General features: G+C 41.3%; 1 protein-coding gene across 3 annotated transcripts in view; it reads right to left on the bottom strand.

Moving 5' to 3' along the window:
- Window positions 1–1,793: 1,793 nt before the first annotated feature.
- Window positions 1,794–26,291, bottom strand: part of LOC119649264 (adenosine deaminase 2-like) — a 64,426-nt gene continuing 39,928 nt past the window's right edge. For all 3 annotated transcript variants that reach the window (XM_038051352.1, XM_038051351.1, XM_038051350.1), the window contains exons 2-4: window positions 17,744–18,625; window positions 10,809–10,991; window positions 1,794–2,409 (exon numbers count right to left, since the gene is read on the bottom strand). In XM_038051352.1, coding sequence (XP_037907280.1) covers window positions 1,801–2,409; window positions 10,809–10,991; window positions 17,744–18,604 — 1,653 coding nt within the window. In that variant the 5' untranslated portion in view covers window positions 18,605–18,625 and the 3' untranslated portion in view covers window positions 1,794–1,800. The remainder of the gene's footprint in view (window positions 2,410–10,808; window positions 10,992–17,743; window positions 18,626–26,291) is intronic.

The following is a 26,291-nucleotide window of genomic DNA, read 5'->3' as shown; positions in this document are numbered from 1 at the left end:
GAAGTGAGACAGGACTCATTTTCGGAAACTACCCAACCTAAAAATTCGAAAAAAATCAGGGTGGTGCGCCTAGACGAAATCTAGGCCTCAAAATATGTCCCATCCCGGTATCTGCTCAAATAAACTTACTAATAGTATATTACTACTTTTTAGAAATTTACTGAAAAAAACCCCTTAAATTCATCCTAGCACTTCTGGATTTTGTACCAGCATAGGGGACAATCTTTCGTATATACGCGCTAAATTTCATGGAAATCAGGCAATTAACGCCAAAGTTATAGCAGTTCAAACTAAGCAATTTCGCGCGAATTTACCGCTTCCAAAGCCATCCAAATCAGATGCTGACGTCATAATTACCCGGAATAATTGACATTCGCGTGGAATATTAAAGTCACATTTATGAAGAATCTATTTATCTGCAGCCCTTTTTAAGGTTCTTTGTAAAACACTTATGTGAAATCTAATCTTCGAGAGATGTCCATTCCGGTATCTGCTAAAAAAATTTACTAATAGTATATTATCAACTTTTAGAAATTGACTAAAAAACTCCCCTAAGTTCATCCTAAGTGTACTAAATTTTGCACCGACATAGAGGACAGCCTCGTGCATACACATGCCAAGTTTCATGAAAATCCAACTATTAGTGGGAAAGTTATAGCAGTTCAAACTTATCAATTTCGTGCAAATTAACAGCATCCTAAGTAATACAAATAAGATGCTGACGTTATAATTAATGAGAATAATTGAAATTCGAGTGAAATATTAAAATTCCATTCAAGAAGAATCTAATTCTCCCTAGCCCTTTTTAAGGTTTTGTGTTTACACAAAATTAAATAATTATTAAAATCGGTTTACTGTTTGTCTGTCTGTCTGTCCATCACACGCATTTTTCTCGGAGACGGTTATAGCGATTGAGACCAAATTTGGCAGAACTGTGGGGGAACTGTGAACGCTCACGCATACAGTGAATTACATCCTCTTATGTCGAATTTAAGGGGGGGGGGGTCCTCATACATGCAAAAGGGGGGTGTAAAATTTTTTTTCATCAAATATAGTCAATTAAAAGTCTCGATTAGTACTATTCAAAGCCGATCTTAGTTTTGACATTCGTTGGAAGGGTGTGGAGCACGGGGGGTTGAAAGTGATCACTTCTTTAAGGGGGCCATTCTCAGAAACTACCAAACCGAAAAATCTGAAAAAAATCAGGAGGCTGCCACTATATGGTGCCTGGGCTCCATAATACCATGCCGATATCTGTTTAAATAAAGTTAATAATAGGATATTACTACAATTTCCTGTAATTGGTTAGAAACCCCCCTTAAGTTCATCCTAGTACCATGAAATTTTGCAATGATATAGGCTATAATAGAGAGCATGATCTTACCAAGTTTGGTGGAAATCGCGCTATTACTAACAAAGTTATAATACCTCAAATTTGATGCTTCTTTGAAAATTGAAGACTATGAATGTCAATATCACCCGAAAGTGGATACTCTCACATAATGGATATATTACGTGCTACGTACTAAGAAATACACAAAACCTTTCGTAAGCGTCCAGCTTCCGGTTTCCCGACTTGTTTATTATTTCTACAGTGACCTAACCTAAGAAATTTAAGTAAAAATGCAATGTTTTCAATTATATTGTTTTGTACAACATATGGTAGATATCTTTGATTACATCATTGAAATTAAATATCTTGTCAACTACGAACGTAAAAAACGCATACACACTCCAAACAGCTAATAAAATTTCTTTGCTAAATGAATTCGAAGCAAATAAAACGCAACAAATCCACTTTCAAAGATTATATTTGCTTTTCTGTGATATCACCCATTCAATGTACAGATTCCACTTCTCTTCCCACTTTTTCATTGCTGCCCTCTTCTCGGCGAAATTCAATGAACTATACTCCAAAGAGTTAATGGCGAGTTGCTTAAGCGTCCTCAGATCAGCATGTGCTGAAGCAATGCCCAAAAACGCAATGTAAAAGTCATGGGTCAAAGGTGTTGCCTCCCAAAATGAGGGATCATCGGACGACACTACAACGGGGTAGTCGTCGGCAAACAAGTAACCTCCTGGATGGTTCCTGTTGTCGTCCACAAGTTTCAGCACCTGATTGGAAATTGGATTCAATTCAATGGCAATGCTTTTCTTCCTAATAGCCTCAAGGACTTTTGGATGCTTTAGAATGGCGTAACCATGACCAATCCTTTTTGTCCCTAACAAAACGGCATCGATAAGATTCTCGTCGGTGCTCATTCCATTCCAGTTCGTCTCACCAGCGTGGAAGTAAAAGTTGATGTCGTTAGGTAGATTGAGAAGTGGTTCGGCGAAATCGATAAGCGGTCGTCCTGCATCCTCCTGGGAGACGATATCGAAACCCACAACGAAGTTTGGATATTTGGCCTGCAATGGACAAAAAGTAATTAAAAATTTATTCTCGTTCAAAGGAAGATGGAACTGGTTTTGAATCAATGTTTCTTTGTGTTATGTTGAGAAGATATTTGGAATCAGATTGGTCACAAGATTAATATAATTCGCTTTGAGACAGTTTTGAAAGTGGTTTTTCAAATAGCTCAAAGCTACAAAGTATATCACTGTCCTGGCGCGGTATTGATGCAACTGTAAGAACCGTAGTTTCCAAGGCAGGAAAATATTGAAAATTACTTCCTGAAGTGGCAGTTGTACTTACTCAACTTAATATATTTTCTTCTGGGAAACCTATTTTTAGATAGTTACTGATTTAGCTAGTGTCCGGATAGCTGAGTGGTTAGAGCGCAAGGCTGTCGTACGGAAGGTCGCGGTTCAAATCTCACTGGTGGCAGTGGAATTTGTATCTTGATTTGACGTCGGATACCAGTCGACTCAGCTGTGAATGAGTACCTGAGTCAAATCAGGGTAATAATCTCGGGCGAGCGCAATGCTGACCACATTGCCTCCTACAGTCTACTGTAGTGTACCGTTACGGTCTTGAATGAAGTGCTCTAACACACTTCAAGGCCCTGATCCAACATGGATTGTTGCGCCAACGATTATTATTATTATTACTGATTTAGCTAGTACTTCAGAGGAGTTATTTTGACGACATTAATAATTTTTAACAAATTGTGCAGTTCTGCATCGATCTTACACCAATACAGTGTTACAAAGAGAAGCGAAAAGCCATTCAGTTAAAAGAGTGAGAACTATAGGCAATTTTATTTAAGGGAAAATATATTTGATTAGGTTTTTTGTTTATCGAAATTTAAAATCTTTAGATAATTTTCACTCTCAATTATTAACTCCCATGTTACTTAAATGGAATTGGATTTCAAACGATTAGTGCTGGAAATTTCTGATAACCGAACTCTATTTTATATATAGTCATATAAGATAATAATTATCGAATTTACAACCGTCCCTTTAATCTTTTCAGAGGCAATTATATCTGTTTCAAGATACGTAGATAGGGTTTTGTCTTCCTGTCTTTTCAGTAGTCCATAGATTTCTTATGTCGACTAAATGTGAAGCATCAGCACTGACTCCCGGTTATTTTTCTATTCTTCTACACTTCTTTTAGTCTGATACAGGGATGCTCGAAAAGCAATGATAACTGATATGTAAAATTGTAAATACAATCAACATTTTTTTCTTATGAAGTGTCTCAAATGGTCGATACATTTGGTCTACCACTCTTGCAAAGCCATAATACCACTGTATTGTTCGTCAAAAAACATTTAAAACAGCCAACCGAAACCGGAAGCTCGGCGCTTCAGATATGAAAGGTTTTGTTTGCTTCTTCTGTGAGTATATTTGACTTAGAACTATCCCATTTGTACGTAGCCCGTTATGTATATGCATTTAGCATGTCAGAATACTCACTTTAGTTTGATAGTTTAGTTTGATCTTAAGCAGGGTCTACCTCGTCTTCTTTTTCTACCATAGATATTGCCCTTATAGACTTTCCGGGTGGGATCATCCTCATCCATACGGATTAAGTGACCCGCCCACCGTTAACCTATTGAACTGGATTTTATCCACAACCGGACGGTCATGGTATAGCTCATAGATTTCGTCGTTATGTAGACTACGGAATCGTCCATCCTCATATAGGGGGGGACAAAAATTCTTCGGAGGATTCTTGTCTCGAACGCGGCTAAGAGTTCGCAAATTTTTCTTGCTAAAAACCAAAGTTTCCGAGGAATAAATGAGGACTGGCAAGATCATGGTCTTCTACAGTAAGAGCTTTGACCCTATGGTGAGACGTTTCGAGCGGAACATTCTTTGTAAGCTGAAATAGGCTCTGTTGGCTGACAACAACCGTGCGCGGATTTCATCATCGTAGCTGTTATCTGTTGTGATTTTCGACCCTAGATAGGAGAATTTATCAACGGTTTCAAAGTTGTAGTTTCCTTTCTTTATTCTTCTCGTCTGACCAGTGCGGTTCGATGTTGTTCGTTGGTTGGTTTTCGCTGCTGACTTTGCCACCATATATTTTGTCTTGCCTTCATTGATGTGCAGCCCAAGATCTCGCGCCGCCTGCTCGATCTGGATGAAGGCAGTACAACGTCTCGGGTGGTGCTTCCCATGATGTCGATATCGTCAGCTTAGGCCAGTAGTTGGGTGGACTTAAAGAGAATCGTACCTCTTCCATTTACCTCAGCATCACGGGTCTCGAGGGCCAAGTTAAAGAGGACGCATGATAGGGATTGTCGTGGACCGTTGTTAATGTCGAATGGTCTTGAGAGTGATGCTTTTATCTGGCCTCGCACAATGGTCAAGGTCAGCCTACTCAGTCTTATTAATTTCATCGGGATACCGAATTCTCTCATGGCCGTGTACAGTTTTACCCTGGCTATGCTATCACCCTTGGTGTGCTATCATAGACGGCTTTAAAGTCGATGAATAGATGGTGCAACTGTTATCCATATTCCAACAGTTTTTCCATCACTTGCCGCTGAGAGAAATCTGATCTGTTGCTGATTTGCCTGGAGTGAAGCCTGGGCGTATGGGGCTATCCGGCCTAGCAAGATAGTGGAGAATATCTTATAGATGGTGCTCAGCAACGTGATACCTCTATAATTGCTGCACTACGTGATATTTCCCTTTTTATGTATGAGGCAGATAATGCCTCGTTGCCAATCGTCAGGCATTGATTCGCTGTCCCATACCTTGAGCACAAGTTGATGAACCACTTGGTGTAATTGGCCGCCTCCATATTTAACCAATTCGGCTATAATTCCATCGACTCCTGGCGACTTATGATTTTTTAGCCGATGAATTGCACGGACTGTTTCTCCTAAACTTGGTGGTGGCAGTATTTGTCCGTTGTCTTCAGTTGGCGGGAGCTCAAACTCGACGATCTTCTGGTTGTTCAGTAACTCATCAAAGTACTCAACCCATCGCTCCAATATGCCCATTCTGTCGGAAATCAGATTTCCCTCTTTGTCTCGGCAGGATGAGCGTCGAGTTGTATAAGGCTTCATCCTGCTGACTTGTTGGTAAAGCTTGCGCGCCTGGTGCGGTTGCTCCCTGTACTTTTCTAGTTCATAGACTTGTTGGTTCTCCCAGGCTTCCTTTTTCCGTCTGTGAAGTCGCTTCTCCGCTTGACGGAGTTCGTGATAAGTCTCTGCGCGTGCCCGCGTTCTTTGAGAATGCAACATTACTCGGTATGCGGCATTCTTCCGTTCCGTTGCTAGCTTACATTCATCGTCAAACCAGCCGTTCCGACTCCTTTTGCGGCTGGGCCCAAGTATGTTTGTGGCCGTATCCATGATAACGTTCTTCAGGTGATTGTGAAGATCATTTGTTGGTGCTTCATCTCCAGGTCCTCTGTTCACTGCGGTTATTGCGGCATCCATTTCCCTCTTATATGTGTCGCGGAGGACTGTGTTGTGGATGGCTTCAGGGTTTACTCTCACCTAATTGTGAGAGGGGATTTTAGGTGGTATTGTTATTCGAACTCGGAGCACCATGCCAACGAGATAGTGATCCGAGTCTATATTGATCCCCTTATATGTTCTGACATTCATCAAGGCTGAAAGGTGGCGGCGTTCGATCAACACGTGGTCAATTTGGTTGAAAGTGGCCCCGTCTGGAGAGGCCCATGTATGTTTGTGGACCGCTTTCCGCGCAAACCAGGTACATCCAACAACCATTTCGTGTGACCCTGCTAATTGAATGATCCGCAGTCCGTTATCATTTGTTTTTTCGTGAAAGCTATGGGAACCAACGTTTCGCCTGAATACGGGCTCCTTCCCTACTTGGTTGCTAAAATTCCCAAGTATGATTTTAATATCATATCTGCGACAGGCTTCGAGGGTTTGTTCACCTGCCTCGTAGAAGGTATCATTCTCCAACTCTGCAGTCTCCTCTGTAGGGGCGTGGACGTTAATGAGGCTTATGTTTCTAAACTTGCCTCGCAAGCGCAGACTGCATAGCCGTTCGCTTATGTTTTCAAAGCCGATAACAGCAGGTTTCATTTTTTAGCTGACTAAGAAACCTACTCCGAGCACATGGTTTGCTGGATGACCGCTATAATATATGGTGTAGCGGCTCCTCTCCAGGAAACCGGTCCTTGTCCATCGCATCTTTTGTAACGCCCTATATTGGGACAGGGTATCGGCTAGCTGCTCATCAGTTTTATCTCTGTTCAGGGAGCGCACGTTCCATGAGAAAATACGCAAATCGTTAATCCGTTGTCGTTGTCGGGTTCGTTGTTGTAAGATCCATCCTGTCCGAGGCTCCTTTCGTGGCTTCATAACATCGATTTTCCGTGTAGGATTGTCAGCCCTACCCAACCCCCAACCTGGAGGACCAATTGTTACCATTTGAAGCGGTTACCACGTGGAGGTGGATATAGGGTTTGGTAGTAGAGCTATTGGTGTTGATTCAGTAGGCATTTCGCAAGTTTTATGCTCCATCGTGGGTACCAATCCACGTTTCGCCCTGGGACCAATACTACCCTTTGATATTGGTATTTAGGTGCAGTAAATTGAAACTTTGAGCTCCTGTAACTTTGGTAGTAACTGCATGATTTTGATCAAACTTGGAGATTATATGCTTCATATTATATTTTATATCTATAGTTGGCAATATACCTGCGTCCTAGGTAGTAGCCTCGGAAAAGCTTCTCGGTGAAGAGCGAACCGCGAATGACCTGCACACGTCGGGACATACTGGGAGTCTCCGGAGCCGTCGACAACTCTTTGTCGGCGTAGACGGGGTGATGTGAGAGTAGTTTGTCAAGGTGGTAGTTGTGACGTGTGTCAGGAGTCAGCCCCTTCGGGACCCTAGTCGGGTGCATTGAACCGGTGTTAGTAGACCGCGTTGCCCCGAGCGAGTGCTGATCCGTCCGTGAATTCCGGGATCAGCTAAGCGTAGGTCAGGTTTCAGGGAACTGGGGTAGGGGCTGTCTCCCGTTCCTGACTATTGCGGGCTTTTGCACACGATGCGCTGGTTACTTTTTCATGGAGAATAAACATGCATTAATAAAAAAAATCGACGAAACAACAGGGAAGGAGGAAGAGCTGAGTGCGTTTGGGGGGAGCACAAAAATGCGTCGTTCACCGCAGCGATCAGCGAAAGAGGCTGACATACCCGATGTGACACCGGGGCGCTCAAATAAAGAGGAAGCCTCATCAGAGTATCGTCAGCAAAGGCCCATCTCTTCTATAGGTGAACGTGGAGAGCAGCAGAAGACGATTGAAGAGTAGAAATAGTCGCATTCCCCGTTGAGAACGCTGCTTGTGAAAGCGGACTGGGGAAAAAGCGGAAAGAGGAAAGCGTTCCCGAAGGAGATTTCATCGAAGTAGTTTGCAGGGCCCAAAAAAGAAGGTGAAGCAGGAAAAACAGAAACAACTGACTCCGCCGCCAGAGACACGTCTGTCCAAAGCCAAGGAGGCTGCAAACCAAAAGCCAGGGGCAGAAAAGAAGAGGAAGCGAAGAAGGACTAGATCCTCGGCTCTGCTCATTAAGCCGACAGAAGGCAAGACATTTGCGGAACTCCTTAGTGAAATTCGCTACAGGATGAAACCCGAAGACAACGGAGCAGAGGTGTCTTTCACACGGAAAACGAGAAGTGGCGGAGTTCTCGTCGAACTGTGCCCAAAGACGACTAACAAGAGCACGTTTTGCGAAGCGGCCAAGGTGCTATTGGGAGAGAAAGCTCTTGTTTCCAGCTTAGAGCCCGTGTGCTCTCTAGAAATCCGGGATCTTGACTGGCTCACCGAAAAGGTCGAAGTAGAGGAAGCGCTAAAGCGTGAATGTCTAGAAATAATCAATGCCCGGGTAGGTATCACTTCTGTAAATGCTCGAGGCCAAAACCTCGCCGTGGTGGGAGTCACCGAGCAATATGCGAGGAAACCCCTTGGGGCGGGAGAATCAAAATCAGATGGGTAGTATACAGGGTGCCAATGCGGATAGTCCCCACTAAGTGCTACAGGTGTCTGGACTATGGACACACGTTAGCAGCTTGCAAGGGTCCGGACCGGAGGACAACATGCCGGAGATGTGGCCAAGTGGGTCATCAAGCAAAGACCTGCAATGAAAGCGAGAGTTGCGTTCTCTGCAAGGATCGTGGCGCGTCTGGTGAGAACGTCGCACATACTGCGAGCTCGGGACGGTGTCCGATCTTCAGGGCGGAATTGGAGAGGGCTAAGGTGCGAACGGCATGATCGGGCACCGCTGCCATCTGGGTTCGGGACGACTTCGTGTTCTTGCCAAAGGCCGGGGGAATGGGTTTGTCTGGATCCGTTGTTTAGGGATAACGTTTTTTAGCGTTTATCTGACGCCGAACGAGACGATGCCGGATTTTCGGCGCCGGCTTGATGCTCTGGAGAACGCCGTTTCGAGCACGGAGGGACCAATCCTGGTTGACGGTGATTTTAATGCCAGGACCCTTGAGTGTCTCAGTCAGACTCCAGAGGGAAACGGATTCTGGAAATGGTGGCGAAAACCGGGCTCGTAGTTTTAAACACCGGATCCACACCAACGTTTCGGCGCCCAGGCTGTGAAGGAAGCATTACTGACATTACTATTGCGTCGGAATCTCTGGCATCATCGGTGGACGGGTGGCGAGTACAAGAAGACTTCTCGGCATGTGATAATCAGTACATTGCATTTGAAGTGGATGATGAAATAACAGCAGCTGAAGATGAATCAACAACTGATTTCGACAACCACCTGAACAACATTGTCAGTGATAATCAGGTGAGAATGAGGACTGAAGCCATCCATAACAAAGTCTTCCTTAATATAGATGCCGCAATAACCGAAGATACCAAATGTCCTGGAGGTGAAGCATCAATAATTGACCTCCAGTTCTGGAGGACCGGAAGAAACTTGTCAATGGTACGGCCACAAACATATTAGGCTCCACTCGCAAGAAAAGTTGGAATTAATAGTTTGATGGCTAGTATAAACTAGCGATAGAACTGAACTGTTGCTCACAGAAACTTATCGTCAACCCCGCTCAATGCCAGCCAAGCGACTGGAAAAACCACAAAACATGTGAACTCGGAAGGTGAAGCCCTTAGAATTCATTTGCTAAACAACAATGAGATTTTCAGAGCTGCAATAATCACAACCGAACTGGTTATTTGTGGAAGGGACCAACTACACCAAGTAGTCCATTAGCTTACCCTAAAAGTTTGCAGCAGCAAATCTATGCCCGAGATGTTAATCTGCATATTAATGAAACAAGAAGTTCATGGTAACATGGTGAAATTAAACCGAAAGCACCGTCCAATAATACTTAATTATTAATTAATTAATTGAAAGCAATGCAGTTAGGAGACTATTTTAACATTTTTTTCTATCATGAATTGAAACTCAACCGATGACCGGGTGATGAAATTTGTGAATAAAAATAGGTCCCCATTGAACAAGGCAATGATCTTGCCAGTCCTTATGTATTCGTCAGAGAACTCTAAATAGCTTTCGAAAGGCGACTCCTTGAAGAATTTCGGCTCCCTTACAGGATCGCGGGATGCACTTCCTCCATCTTTTAGATGTCTTAATTGTTGATCCACACTGTTGTAAAGTGATACCACTCGAGGCATGAAAGGCATCCTTCTGAAACTACTTGGTCCTTCAATCTGCATAAAGCCTAGCCTCCCTTGCCTACAGTAATTACTTTAAGTTTTTATTGCACTAGCTAGGTAATAATGGCGCTCTACGCAAATCTACGCAAACATTATCTTGAGAGACGACGTCCTCTAGTTTTTTGTATGTATCTCAGCTTGCGGACTCAAAACCTCTACTTTATAACGAAGATACTAGACTTATTGGTTTTTAGAATCAAGTCCTCCTTCTGTGTTCACATCGTGTAAATTTCATCAAGGTGCGAACGTTTTGGTGATAATTCCATCCTTTTACTATGAATTCACGTTGGTTATTGATGCGCCTGTTAGCCTGTTTTTTCTTCATGCCTTTAACCGAGTGTGTTAATGTCGATCTCTTGGATCTTTATGTTTTTTTCTTACTTCTTCTGTCCATTAGACTTTGCATTGCCATTTTTGGTTTACCCCTCAGTCCTAAATATTTCAAATAATGATCCCGTATAAACTGATTGTACTTTGTATAAAGAGCTGCATATAGGTGGGTTGGAATTAAAGGAAAAGCTATCGTTCATTAATGTAAGCAATCTGTTGAGTTTAGATACAATAAAGATATAACAAAAATCTCTGACGCTTTAAGAGGGAGATTATGGATTATTGGAGGGTAAATGTTTCATTTGTAGTTATCAACTTGTAAAAACCACTTGATGTTTACCTAGAACTTATATACGAAGAAAACGAGAGAGCATTATGTAAAGAGAAAATTACCTTCAAATCTACCACGATCCTCATATATTCAGCGAATGTTGCATCATCCACTTTACGAGTTGGAGCATAAACGAATTTCGAGCCAATGAATCCAGGATTTTCAGCACGAAATTCTTCAAGAGCTTCAACGTACACTTCCACAACTTCTGCATTCTTGTAAATTTTCCCGTCTAAATCGTATAACTGAAAGCAAAATGAAATAACAACATAAAGTTAGTCTGGGATATATGAAGGCGTTCAGTTTATGGATTTTAGGTAATTCTAATTTTGTTCACTGAAGGGGTGGAGTTTCACAAATGGCTAACAAAATTGACGTGAAGTACTGATTTACTTGTTCTTCGAGAATTAAAATATTATTTGAAAATGAGATGAGATGCTTGAAATGCCAATATCTGTGTAGGTAGCTTGAATTCGAAGAAAAGGAGTCGAGGATGGAAAGCATCATTTGAAATGCGAAATCGAAAAGGTAGGTTGGATGCGAGACGGGAGAAAATGATGCTTGCAAAATACCGAATAATTAGCAAAGTACATAATATATTATTTTAATAATGGTGAATAATCAAAATATTTTATTATAGATTGTTCGGGATTACACATTTCAAACGCTAAGGGGATTCTGTTGGAAATATACAATTAAAGTGAAGGAGTAGGATTTATTTGTCACGATTCCGGGTCGCTTTCGCAATTTTCATGATGAGCATCATTTCAATCATTGAAATCAATAAATGCTTCGATATATCGAAAATTAAACCAACTCCACCAACTTATCTACATAAAATGTCGGTCTTAAGCCCAGATAAAGGAGGAGCGTGTGAAGCAATGCACGATAGGTTTCTGTGTTGCGAGTCAGATAAAGTATAAACATCACATAGAACAGCAGTAGGCGTCCTAAAACGCTCGGTCCTAGGCCCTCTCTTGTGGATAATTACGCTCAAGGCAGAACTGACGTTAGATCTCCCTACTGGTGTGCCCACCATTCGGCTTACAGTGGCTACACACCTCCCTAAAATAGGTCTTGATTGGAGAACGGTGGTCTATCGCACAAAAAAGTGCAGAAGTAGTTCTTATCACTAAGCGGAGCAAGTGGACGTCTATGAAGGTTAAAGTTGGAACACAAACAATACATTTCCAGCCTGCGCTTAAGTATTTAGGGGTAATGATGAAATAAAATTCAAATGATACGGGAGCACTGATTGTGAGCATGCCACCAAATATAGGTGATCCAAATCTGAGCCGTCAGCTCCTTATTTCAAGGGTGGTCAGCTCGATCCTACTATATGAAGTCCTAGTGTGGGCAGGGTTCTGGGAAAGAAAGTGGGAGGAAGAAAACTTGGAGGTTCATATATGTGCACGCCAAAAATGTTGTGCTTACTGGACAATATGCGACGAAGCGACCTCCATGGTGGGGGGAATAATTGTGGCGAGTGAAGAACACCGTTTTCATGATTGAGTGTATGTCATTGGAGAATCTTCCGGCGACAGTTTGTACGGAGGGAATCTTTAATCTAGATAATGAGCTGACTTTATTATATTTCGTTGTCATCAAACCTTAAAAACGCATGGATTCAGCACCATTCTATACTAAGAGGCCGAAGTTAACTCTGATGGACATGAACAATTATGAAAAATGTTTCGAGGATCGGATGAAGCGCTGGGATAAGTGCACCAAGGGGATAAACAATTTGTAATAATAAAATTTGTAAATCTCATGAGAAAAGTTGGTATTTACTTATCATATCTAATACAAATATTCACAAATTGTCAAGAAGTGTTGAATGTCATACGCTTGCTTGGTTTAAAGGTAAAAACAAAAGGGCTTTCTACATTGTATTGTACCCAGGGATAAAGAATGGGTTTGATACGATGATTCCAAGGGCAGAAAATTCCTAGGAGTTAATACTGACTGACAATCACAGTCGATCAACATCGAAAGCAACTAATGCGTTTGAATCTAGCATTCAAAAACAATCGATCGCAATACAATGAAAATATTATAGAGCTATTTCCCAACATGGCGATGCTTGTTGCTATAAATAAATAAAGAAATAAAGAAAAGGGGAAAAGGGTGGTAGTTAGGTGGTAGAGATCTAGCCACTCTACTTAATGGGAGCGCGGGGCTTTCGAATTTTGTTATTAAAAAGACGGGGGCCGAGAGAGTCCAAGTCAGATGTAATAAAATTGCAGATTACAAAAAAAGCACGGGAGGTCTTCGAGCGAGTGAAGGCTCCTCACTTCACCTACACAACAACGGAAGAGAAGGTGCAAACCTTCCTTCTGAAAGGCTTGGATGCGGATGAAGAGCCCGATGAGGTGCTCAAAATGTTCTGGGAGATGGGAACTGAGGTGAAGTTCCTCTCAATGTCACGGTTTAGTATGAGGAGATCCGTTTTGGAAAAACGAATCCTGGCGCACTTCCTCGTGCAGATAAGGCCGGAGAGCCGGGGAAGCGATCTGATCGGCATCAGGTCGCTTAATTACCAGGCCATTCGTTTTAAGCGCCTGCTAAGGGGCGAAATAGTCCAGTCTCGAAGATGCCAGCGCTATGGTCAGTCGGCAGTGAACTGTCAAATGACCTTACGATGTGTAAAGTGCGGGAAAGACCATACCGCAGCCGAATGTTCGCTGACTGAAGCAGATGGCAAGGAAAAAACTTTCTGTGTCAACTGCGGAAGCGGAGGGCATCCGGCTTCGTACCGTGGATGTCCTGCATACCGCAATGTTAAGGTCACAAGACAGCAGGCACCGAGATTGGCGCAAAGGGGGAAGGTGTCAGCGGTGTTGACAGTACCGTCCCCTCGGCACCAATAGTCTCGGGGATCCCATTTGCAGAAGTAGTTCGACAAGGGGGAGCTAAGAAGCCCCAACAAGATGCAAGTGGCGGGATGAACACCATCCTCAATAAAATACTAACCATGCACAACAGAATATTTACAAAAACAGCATGCCCGTTGCTAGGTCTGCAGTCACAGCGATACCACTGGATGGTATCCGTAGGATACGTACCGTAGGAATCCATCAAAGAGCGGAGCTCCTTGATTTCGCTGCCAGGCAACAGGCTGACATAGTCTTGATTTCAGAAACAACCGAGCCAAGTTCAAGGAGGAATTCCATTCTCTGTTTACGATACTCGAACTGAATAGGCTGCATAATTATTATATTATAGCTGGCGACTTGAATGCTAAGTATACCTCGTGGCTAAACGCCATAAACAATCCCAGGGGGGTATTCCTCAAATCTTGGATAGAGCAATACCAGATAGAGTATAAATGCGAATTGTATGGGTCAGAGAGTCCAACCTGGCCCAGGGAAAATTCCTATCTGGATTTGTGCATCGCTGATGCGCGCTTGAACTTTAATTTTAGGAATCCTCAACGGAAACTACAGACTGTTCCTTACGAGAGCGACCATAACGCCATTCTTATTGAAGTTCTGTTTGATGGACGAAGTGTTCGCCTTCTGCCGATGGACAGTGGCGTCCACAGGCTGAACTTAAACAACCAGATTGGAAGAAATTCCAAGAGAGGTTTATTCGGGGATATCGAGAGGAATGCCCACCTCTTGATGGGGAAAACGATAGTACAATTGCACCAGGTGACAGGAACTTGAGCAACGAGGAAATACTTCAGTATCTTCTCAAGCTTGAGATCTTGACGCTGGATACAATTGAAAAAGTCGTCCCTAAGATTAAACCTTGCAATGATATGGAAGGATATGAAACTGCAGCCATAAAACGGTTGGAAAAAGTGAAAAGTCTTCTGCTCACTCGCGTCAACAAATTCTATCGGAGATATGGGGACTATCATCATCCCATATTGGTTGAGTTCAAATTACTTCTAAAGGTCGTGCGGGATCTTATCCGTCAACATTACGTAAATGAAGTGAAGTTAAAGGGTATTTCATCAAGCGATTCAGATTCACTGTTTACTAAGATAAATACGTTATTCCGGAAGAAGTCACTGTGTGGAGAATTAAAATCGGTGGCAGCGAAATGCAACACCTTATTGACTCAGGTATGGACACGAATAGTGTAACTGCTGATGCACAAGGCAATTATATCGTGGTGGATGATGCTTTGAAACTCGAACTTATAGGGGAGCACTTTGAATCGGTGCATCGGCCCAGAACGGACTTAGAGCCAACGCGGCTTTCGGAAATTGTAGAACGAGATGTCCACAATTTCAAATATAGCCTGAACGGCACCACAGTTCTCCAATTTAGCTCTGCGTTGCAGGCTGATCTCATACCGAGTGATAATCTGCTTAATTACTTTAGAAGGGTAAACAATAAGAGATCAAGAGTAAACAATAAGAGATCATCCGGTATGGATGGCATTCCCAACGTGGTCCTCAAGCATTTACCAGACATTGCCATTCGTGATTATTGCATTTTGTTCAATAATTTATTGAACAATTCCTTCTTTCCAGGACAATGGAAGAAAGCCCGAGTATTCCCGATTTTAAAGAGAGCGAAGGATTCATCCAGCTCTCAAAGCTACCGCCCAATCAGTTTGCTCCCTAACATCAGCAAGCTGTTTGAGGTTTTGGTATTGAAAGCCTTGAACGGGCATATCAAGAAGAAGGAATTATTGCCGAACGCGCAATTCGGATTTCGATGTGGACATTCGACAATACATGCAATAACTCAGGTAACGTCTGATATTTTCTGGCGGATTAACAATGGTGAGTGCGTAGGCGCTTGCCTTATAGACATGGAGAAAGCCCTTCATACCGTCTGGTTGGATGGACTGATTTTCAGGCTCCTGAAGAATGAGTTTCACAGTCACCTCATAGCGATGATGTGTAGTATGCTGTATGGCAAGCGCTTTGTCATTACGGATGGAAATCTTACTACTAGCAGAGAATTTCATGTTCTGAATGGATTACAGCAAGGGACAGTGACTGCGCCTAAACTTTTTGCAGTATTTGCCGCTAATTACTCAACTCTTTCGATTTTAATAAATCTCCTAAAAGGTCGTTGGTTGCTTTTGCTGACGATCTGATAGCCTACACGGCATACAAGAAGGTAACAGAGGTGCAAGTTGAACTTCAGAAGATGTTGAATGATATTAAGTTCTTCACGGAGAGTTAGCGGATGAAAATCAATGTGCGAAAGTGTAAAAGGATTCTGTTTCGAAATTCCTTAGCCTACGCCAGTAGGAACTTGCAAAGAAATTGGAGAGATTTCCACATTGTCGCGAATGAGGATAGTTCTGAGCGCATTCCTCATAAGAAGTGCGTTAGACGAGCGTCTCGAATTTAACGAAAACGTTAAAGTCGCGCTAGAAAGCGCTCGCAAAGCATTCATGTCTCTTCGAAGACTCTTTTATGCTTCACATTTTAGCCGGAAGGTTAAGATTATTTGCTATCTTACTTTGGTTAGATCGGTGCTCACCTACGGGTGTGCTATCTGGTTTAACTCGAGTGCTAGCCAAATGGAGAAAATAAGGATCTTTGAAAGGAAATGTCTGCGTGCTTGCACGGGGCTTAATAGGACTGCTTCGTCAAACTATGAGCACTATGTAACTAATGAAGTGATGTATACAGCTGCTGCTGTGCCAAGAATCAACTGAGTCGATTCTTGGCACAGCAGCAGATTGATTCGGAATCATATAGTGCGATCTGCTTCTCATGGCAGGAACCCTTGGGTTTTGCAACCGTTCTACCCAAATGATGGTATTTTGAGAAAACTCTCACGACAGGCTTGATTCCTCCCAAAGCTTTCGTGTATCTTGACAGGAATGGTCTAATTCTTGATTCTGTCGGTGATCCGGTTATGTATAATATACATAGGCGAACCACGGATAAAAGGATAGAATACCCCCGAACTTGACTGTGGGGGCTCCGGGATTCGACTGAAGATACTCCAGAGTGAGAGCAATTGATATTAAGCGGGATGAAAAAGAGAAATCTTGGTACTGGTGGCTGCGGGATGCCGGTTAGCGGTGCCTGTGCTCAGTTCTGCCATTTGTTTCTTGGTGGGGCTTTGTAAATATGTACATATTGAATGGGTGCTGATTTTGCTTCCAGTTGTAACTTATACATACATACGTTATTATTCTTTGTTTCTTTGTAAATATTACAACTGTTATTATTACCTTTTCTCCCTATGGATGTTATCGTAAAAAAAAAAGAAAAAATATAATTATGATAGTTTTAAGAAGAATAATTTAAGTTAAAAGTATTTTTTGAAGCGATAAAACATTTATTACTATTATTACTTTTATATTTCTTTATTTGCAACTAAGGCCAAGTGAATTCTTTCGGGTTTTTGACCATTTCCCGACAACTTATTGTAAAATCAGATTTTTATTTCTTACTGTTTCTCTTCTCTGTCTGTAAATCATTATTCAAAAATTTTGAGAGCTCACAGTGGCCATTAGATTTAAGTTATTTTTGTTATTTAAAAAGATTGTTTTTTATTGTTAATTTTTCTAATCTATATATTATTGTTACTAAACTAAAACTAAATGTGTACAATTGATATGGTTGCTTAGCTACATAATCCAGGGAGATGAATTTACAGTAATATTATGCTGTGTGTCATTCGTGCGAGTATTTGGGAAAACGTATAAGAATTCCAATCAGATTTTGGGAATTTGGTAGCTTCAGGGTTTTAAATAACAATAACCACACCGAGCACGAAAATCTCGACAATCACATTACAGTAAATGTTTATGCAATCTAAGTCGTAGCTAAACCTATCCAGGGAAAATTACTGACAGAGTGTGGCAAAATTAACGTAGGTTCTTTGAGTCGAAATTCGGTGAATGGAGCACAGACACAAATATCAGTTCGAAATGTTTTTTACCTTAGCACCGTAATTCTCTCATCATTGGTATAGCAGGGTTGTGCCAACATTAAATTTTATAGGAAAAGTACTTTTAGGCAAGGCAATAATATGCGACATTTTAGCAAAAGAAAGTTTAAGATACTCACATCTGGTAACGTGCCTCTAAACTCCAAATACTGAACGCCATCTTCATAGAACTCCTTCAAAGCCTGTTTATAGTATGCTTTCCAGACTGGAACGTAAGTGAGCAACGGTGTTATCTTAATGAAAATTCCGATGAAGCATTCCCAAACATGATTGATGTCCTTGTACTCTATTTCCGGATTAGGAGTGTATAAGGTGAAAAGTTTCCTAATCTCAGCGTCATAGTCATCTGCTCCTCTTTTTGCTCGCTGGTCGGCGACAAGCGTCCATTCGAGACCATCAGTTGGCTCTGGTTGTGTCCGGGCAAACTTGAAAGCAACATCGTTTGAATCTGGACTTGAACATATCCACAAGTTTGGAAGGTAAGTGAGGGAAACCACATAGTCCGTGCTAGTCAGGGCAGTATCGTGCGCATGTAACACTCCTCCTTTTGGCATGGCCTTTAGCAGGTAAAACATATCTGACTTTTTGATCTCATCTAAGGCTTTAAAGATATGCTTGGCCGGAGCAAACTTCCTTGGGTCGGCGAAACCATTGTCCATATCACGTTTCTTTACCAGCTGGAAAATTTCATTAGCCAGCAACTCACGTTCGTTCAGTTTCAGTTTCGATCCTAACGCGCGGGAATTTTCGTCCTGAAAGAACATACTCCTGCTCACTTTGTATTCATCGAAAGATGGTCTGTCGGGCATATTGGTTTCAGACTCTGGTTCGGCGGCTGCGGTAGCGTATATCACGTAAATATTGTTTCGGTAGTGCGGACTTGCAACGGCGCACTCCACGTGTGAACTAATTGCGAGCCACGCTATAGCCAGCTGAGCCAACGTCGGTCCCTTGCTGTAAATCTGTTTAAAACATGCCATTTTGTCGTTCAATTTAGGTATCTGAAATGGGAAAATGATTAATTTAATCAATTTCTCTATGTGCTGGTGCTTAGATTAGATAAGTTTCGAGTAAGCAAGATAACTGAACCTAACCTTTCGCATTTACTTCGCTTGATTCTGCGTGAGATTAAATTTTTAAGTTGGGTAGTCTTTTAATAAAGATTTCCCGCATAAAGTATCAAGTATCAATAAATATAGCACGTGAATACATAGGCTACTGGTGAGATATTGTAAAACAATGCGAAAAAATTTTCAGGGTCACGTCCGCCAATTGTTCATATCAAATTCCCAATCCTAATTAACTCAACTAGAAACAACTATAATAAAAATTATTGCCCATCAATCAGGTTGATGAAAATCTCTTCCCTCCCCTCACGTAAAAGCGTGCTTACATATAAATAAAATACGTACTTACTTATATGTGTGTCCACCAAAATTGGGTACTACCCGCAAAATTCATTAGCTTATACGTGTAAATATATTTGTATCAAGTAATTGATGATGATGGTCAAAGAGTGGTATACATAGGTCGAAGGGCGAAAACGTGGATTGAAAGCCAGAGCATAGAACCTGGGAAACGACTGCTGAACCAACATCAACAGCTTTATTACCAAACCCTATCTCTACCTCCACGGGGTAATCGCTGGGAGTTCTTTCCAAACGAGAAGGCGCCTAATAACGGGACAAATTATACCAACTGGTATTCCAGCTTGATGACTGTTTAAAGCTGACAACCGCACATGAAAAACAACTTGTTAAGAAGCCACAAAAGAAGCCTCGGTTATATAGCTTTTCGAACGACGAAGCCGGCAAGTAAACCGGACGAGCGTTTTCCGATATTTCTCATGGGAGGTGCGCTTCCTCTACAGCTTGTCTCAATATAAGGCTGATGTGACAGCGTTGCAAGAGATGCATTGGACAGGGACCGGTTTCCTGAAGAAGAGTCACTACACCATATATTATAGTGGCCATCCGGTAAACCATGTGCTCGGAGTAGGTTCCCTAGTCAGCCAAAAAATGGAACCTGCTGTTATAGGTTTTGGAAACATAAGCGAAGGGCAATGCACTCTGCTTTTGCAAGGTAAATTGAGAAATTTAAGCTTCATTAACGTTCTTGCTTTTACAGAGGAGATTGCAGAGTCGGCGAAGATACCTTCTAGGATGCAGAAGAAAGAACGCTTGAATTGTGCCCCAAATAAGGTAACAAATAGTCAAGCAGGAACGGAGTCCGTATTCTAGTGATATGTATGTTATATTGGTTTACATAAAAATACCAATGATAACTGACTGTGGATTATTCAATTAGCAGTATCGTGGGAAGTGGTTTTTGGAAGTAATTGTTTTGCACCTAAAGCGGCCGCAAATAAACGTGGACCTCTCCAGATGGGACCACTTTCGAACAAATTGACCACGTGTTAAATGAATGCCACTAACTCCCAGTCTTTATGATTGTCAGAACATATAGGAGGGCATAGTGGTCCACGGTCGAATTATAACACCTCCTAGAATCCCCTTGACACTCAGGTGCAAGTGAATACAACAAAACTCTCCATAATATCTATAAGAGGAAAATGGATGTCGCAATAACCTATCCTGAACTTTTCCGAGTAAAGCAGCAACTTTACAGATGGAAAAAGGAAGCTTGGGAGAACCAATAAGTCGGTGAACTCGCAAAGTACAGGGAGCAACTGCGCCATTTCCAAATGTGGAAGAAACAGTCCATGAAATTCATCAGAAGAAACATAATCGCCAGGAGCCGAACTGGTTTAAAAAAAACGGTTCATCAACTTGTGCTCAAGGTGTACATAAAAAGGGAGATATCAGCAATTATAGAAATATAACGTTGAGGGGTCTCACTCCAGGTAAATCATTGACAGATTGGATTTTCTCTTTGCAGCAAGCGATAGGAAAGCTGTTGCAATATAGCCATCAGTAGCACCAACTTTTCATCGACTACAAAGCCGCGTTTGTTAGCATGGCCAGGGTAAAACTGTACTAGGCTGGCGCTAACAAGTGTGCGAGGCCAGATAAAACTAGCAGGGTCACTCTCGGGACCATTCGACATTAACCTTTAATTGGTGTAGATATGTTTAGCTACGTAACTGGTGTTGTGGGTCCAAATAACTCCAATAAAAAACTGTTGGAAACATCTAAATATATCAAAAAAAATAACCCCTTTTCTTAATACTAATGAAGTTTTTGTTAACTTTATCATTGATCTTTCATAACATATTTACTTATTAGTTATAGTCTTTGATTTTGAGTATCCTTTTCAAGGTTTTGTGTAAAACAATACTTTATTAAAATCGATTCAATGTCTGTCTGTCACACGAACGAACGAAATTTGGTGGATAGCTGGGAACTATGAAATCCCACGCATACAGTGAGTGACATAAATTTAGGCGGAGTTTAAAGGGGGCTTCCCATACATACAAAGGAGGGTTTTAAATTTTTTTCACCGGATATAGTCGTGTAGGGTATCAAATGAAAGTTCTTGGCTACATATTAGTTTTGGCGTGAAATGCAAACTGTGCGAGTAAGGAGTCAAAATGTGCACACTTAAAGTGAAACAAGACTCATTTTCGGAAACTACCTACCCTAAAAATCCGAAAAATCAGGAAGATGCACTTGGATTATATCTAGGCCTCAAATTATGTCCCATTCCCATTGCTCAAATAAACTTACTAATAGTATATTGCCAACTGTTAAAAATTGATTCAAAAGCCGCTTTTAAGTTCATCCGATTAGTACTGCACCGGTATAGAGGACAGTATCGTACATACGAGTGCCAAGTTTCATGAGAATCCGACTATTGGTGTCAGAGTTAGAGCAGTTCAAACTTATCAATTTCGTGCGAATTTGCCGTATGCTAAGCCATACAAATAAAATGACTTCATAATTAACGAAAATAACTGACATTCATGAGAAATATTAAAACTTTACTTCTCCAAAACCCCTTTTTAAGGTTTTGTGTAAACACAACCTTAAACCTGTAAACACAAAACCTTATTAAAATCGGTTTACGGTCTGTTTGTCCATCACACGCATTTTTCTCGGAGACGGTTTTAGCGATTGACACCAAATTTGGTAGAAAGGTGGAACTGTGAAAGCTCACGCATATAGTGAGTTACATCCTTTTATGTCGAATTTAAGGGGGGGTCCCCGTACATGCAAAAGGGGAGTGTAATTTTTTTTTCACCAAATATAGTCATGTGGGGAAAGTTGTGTATTTGAAAGGTGGGGAGTGCGGGGGAACGAACCCATCCTCAGAAACTATGCAATCAAAAAATCTGAAGAAAAATCAGGGGGCTGCCACTATATAGTGCCTAGGCTCCGAAATACTCTCCATACCGATACCTGTTTAAATAAAGTTAATAATAGTACATTATTATAATTTTCAGTAATTGACAGGAAAACCCCCTTCACCCTAGAATCACGAATATAGGCTACAGCATAGAGCATGATTCTGACAAGTTTGGTGAAAATTGCACTATTAGTACAAAGTTATACTAGGTCAAAGCGTCACTTCTCTGCAAATTTAAGACTATGAATGTCAATATCACTTGAAAGTGGGTATTTTCACATAATATATGGATACATTACGTGCTGCATACTAATGGGACACATGCACACTCAAATCTCTTTGTAAAAGAAATATACAAAACCTCTCCTACCTGAAGCGTTGGTTTCCCAACTTGTTTGTATCTGCATTTGCTAATAATATTAAACTCAGAGTGTGAAGCGTGTGAGGTTGACTATTATCAATACACGGGTTCCCATCAAATGATTTATTTAAATCACTTTCTAAAACAATTGAGGGCACTCGTCGTTTCTCACATAGGGAAACACAAAACCTTTTATACCTGAAGCGTCAAGCTTCTGGTTTCCCGACTTGTTTAGTGTGTATTTCAGATAGTTGAAAAAAAAAATAACGAAAAACAAAAGCAAGCGAGTTCTTTAGTTCTCACAACTGCTTATATTTGACATTACCATCTTTATTACATGGCTTTTACAAATATATTTGCACCATTTGGAACCTTGTTGAGATTACTTGTGGGTCTTTTTTTGGTCCCATAGATTGTAATGCCCTCTTTTGTTTCCAGGTTTTTCCATGACCATCCGGTTGTGGACAAAATCCGGGATAATAGGTTGCGGTGAGCGGGTCACTTAATCCGTATGGGTGACAATAATCAGACAAGAAAGCCTATAAGGACAATATCTGTGAAGGAAACAGAAGACGAGGCAGACCTTGCCTGAGATGCAGCGATGGAGTAGGCCAGGATGCCAGACAGCTTTTAGGGATATCGAATTGGTGGCCCTTGGCGCGAAACCGGGATTATTAAGGCAGTCCCTAGATTCTCGTTGCGTGGTTGATGATGATGAATTTCCAAAAAAAGTCGTGTCTTGCGTTAAGTGTGCACGTTTTGATTCCTTCTTCGCGCACTTTGCAATCCACGTGAAAAGAAATATCAACTTCGGAAAGTAATAATCAACACCGTTCACTTGATACCCTACATGACAGTATCCGATGAAACAAATTTTAAATTTCAGCCCCTCTTTGTATGTATGTATGGGGAGCCCCCTTTTAAAGTCCATGTTAATTTAAGTCACTCAATGTATGCGTGGAAATGAATCGGTTTAGCCGTTTTGTAGAAAGGTGCTTGTGACAGACAACCAGACTCGAAATCGATTTTGAAAAGGTTTTGTTTTACTCCAAATCTTAGAATTGTGGATGTAATTGTGCGGTGTTTCCAAAGATTAATTATGTTTGAAATAATAAAAAACTTGTTGTTTCTTTTTCGTTGGTGTAGATATTTATTCTTGCAAATAGCGATATTTCGGGAACCACTTGTTCCCTTCATCAGTGTTAACAAATCCTTACCTTGACTTGGCTTCCTACGTGTTACTTATAAAGTTACTAAAGTCATCGTAATGTGAAATATGGTAAGTATAACTCGGAAGCAGTTTCAACAATAATATATTAAAAAGCATATTAATGTCATTTAAATACTGTTGGAATATGGACACCAGTTGCACCATCTATTCATCGAATTTAAAGCCGCCTATGACAGCATAGCCAGGGTAAAAGTGTACACGGCCATGAGAGAATTCGGTATCCCGACGAAATTAATAAGGCTGACTAGGCTGACCCTGACCAATGTACGAGGCCAGATAAAAGCAGCAGGATCAGTCTCAAGATCATTCGACATCAACAACGATCTACGACAAGGGGATGCCCTATCATGCGTCCTCTTTAACCTGGCCCTCGAGAAAGTGATCCGTGATGCTGAGGTAAATGCAAGAGGTACGATCCTCTTTAAGTCCACTCGACTACTGGCCTATACTGACGATATCGACATCATGGGAAGAATCAACCAACAACATCAAACCGCACTGGTCAAACACGAAGAATAAGGATAGGAGAATACAACTTTGAGACCGTTGACAATTTCTCCTATCTAGGGTCGAAAATCACAACCGATAACAACTACGATGATGAAATTCGCGCACGGTTGTTGTTAGCCAACAGTCTATTTCAGCTTGCAAAGACTGTTCCGCTCGAAACGTCTCACCATAGGGTCAAAGCTCTTACTGTACAAGACTACGATCTTGCTAGTCCTCATGTATTCCTCGGAAACTTGGGTTCTTAGCAAGAAAAATTGCGAACTCTTGGCCGCGTTCGAGAGAAGAATGCTCCGAAGAATTTTTGGCCTCTTACATGAGGATGGACGATTCCGTAGCCTACACAATGACGAAATCTATGAGCGATACCATGACCGTCCGATTGTGGATAAAATCCGGCTTAATAGTTTACGGTGGGCGGGTCACTTAATCCGTATGGATGAGGATGATACCACCCGGAAAGTCTATAAGGGCAATATCTATGGTAGAAAAACAAGATGAGGCAGACCCTACCTAAGATGGAGCGATGGCGTTGGTCAGGACGCCAGACAGCTTTTAGGGATATCGAATTTGTGGACCTCGGCGCAAAACCGGGATGTCTGGAGTTCCTTATTGAGGCAGGCCTAGACTGGATACCGGTTGTTGCGCCGTTGATAATGAGTTTCGAAAATAGTTTGATTCACCAAAAATAAAAATATTTTTTTTTTCAAAAAAAGAGAGCGAAAAACTGCCTAATTAATTTTAGTGAGAATAAAACCACATTTTTCTACTTTAGTATTTTCTCACAATTTTTTTTTCATTTAGGTAAATCAATTTTTTTCGGAAACGACGTCATTTATGGACTTTAGTGCGAGGACTTGCATATAGTACACTCAGAGGAGAATTGGTTTACTTTCAATTTAAGTAAGAAAACCACGTATTGTTTCGTCTTCTTTAGGAATGCAGCTGCAAATCAAGTATTTTTGAATATTTTTGGAAAAATTTGAGCGGAAAATAGAAAAGTTACGCGATAGTATTCCCTATAAGGTCACTAGAGTTCTCCAATGGCTGGATGTATAGTGATTTCAATTCCAACTAGAAACAAAAAGCTTTTCATTTTACATTATTAATTTATTTTCTATGAATGTAAACCTGAATGGGGTGAAAATAATTAAAATCAAAAATTTTACAACTGTTGAAAAAGCATTTTTTTAATTTTCACCATTTTTTTTACAAAAAACGCAAAAAAATAGATATTCTTGGCAATTTATAAAGAACCATACCCCGAATTTATGTAATGATCGGTTTATTACTTTTTCAGCTAGAATTTCCGCAAATATGAAAAACATCTCAAAAAAGTGAAGCGATGGCGGCTTTACGGTTTCTTACCAGGGCAGAGGCAAATCATCAGACGCTGCCTCACCTCTGCCCTGGGAGCAGCGTGGCCGTAGCGGCTCGCAGATGTTGCGTGCTCCTTTATATAATTCGTAGAACACGACATGACTACGAATTATATTGAGCGCAAATCCGTCTTATTGACCAGAGCTTGGCCAGAGCTGAAATATTCGTTTTAGGAATGATGGGGTCCTAAGTCCGCTTCAACTTAATGCTGGACCGGACCAAATGGGAAGCAACTTACTCCCTCTTTCCTGGTCCACGGACCCCTCGCTTAGGGCTTGCACCCAAACTTCTCAAAAAAAGTGAAGCGATGGCGGCTTTACGGTTTCTTACCAGCAAGCCCTAAGCGAGGGGTCCGTGGTCCAGGAAAGAGGGAGTAAGTTTCTTCCCATTTGGTCCGGTCCAGCATTAAGTTGATGCGGCCTTAGGACCCCATCATTCCTAAAACGAATATGAAAAACATAATTTTGAGAAAACCGGGTTTAAAAAAAAATTGTTTGAAAAGTCACCCTTAGAATATGAAGTAATTTCTCACTCCTCATTACGAACAACAATTCCAAACGCACTCCTGAAAAGGACTGACGCTATTTACATTGCCCTACAAGATTACATAAGGACATACAGCGATTACATTCTGTGCGCTCAAGCCTGAGCCTGCACCCGATAAGCGCTCGGTTCGCTTTTAGTTTGATATCTTCTTTCTTATCCATTTCCTGCTAATTTACCGTTATAATAAAGCTGTGGTCTACATGCAAAATGAAATCAATCTTTCACCTAAGTATACCGTAAGATAGAAAACAAACCTAAAAATAACTATCCTAAACTTCTCGATTTCGCCGGGGAAAATCACAAAAACCAAAATAATTTTGAACAAGCGGGGAAATCG

Source organism: Hermetia illucens, chromosome 2 (assembly GCF_905115235.1).
Source record: "Hermetia illucens chromosome 2, iHerIll2.2.curated.20191125, whole genome shotgun sequence".
NCBI classification, from domain to species: Eukaryota; Metazoa; Arthropoda; class Insecta; order Diptera; family Stratiomyidae; genus Hermetia; species Hermetia illucens.
This window is presented reverse-complemented; position numbering and strand designations above follow the sequence as displayed.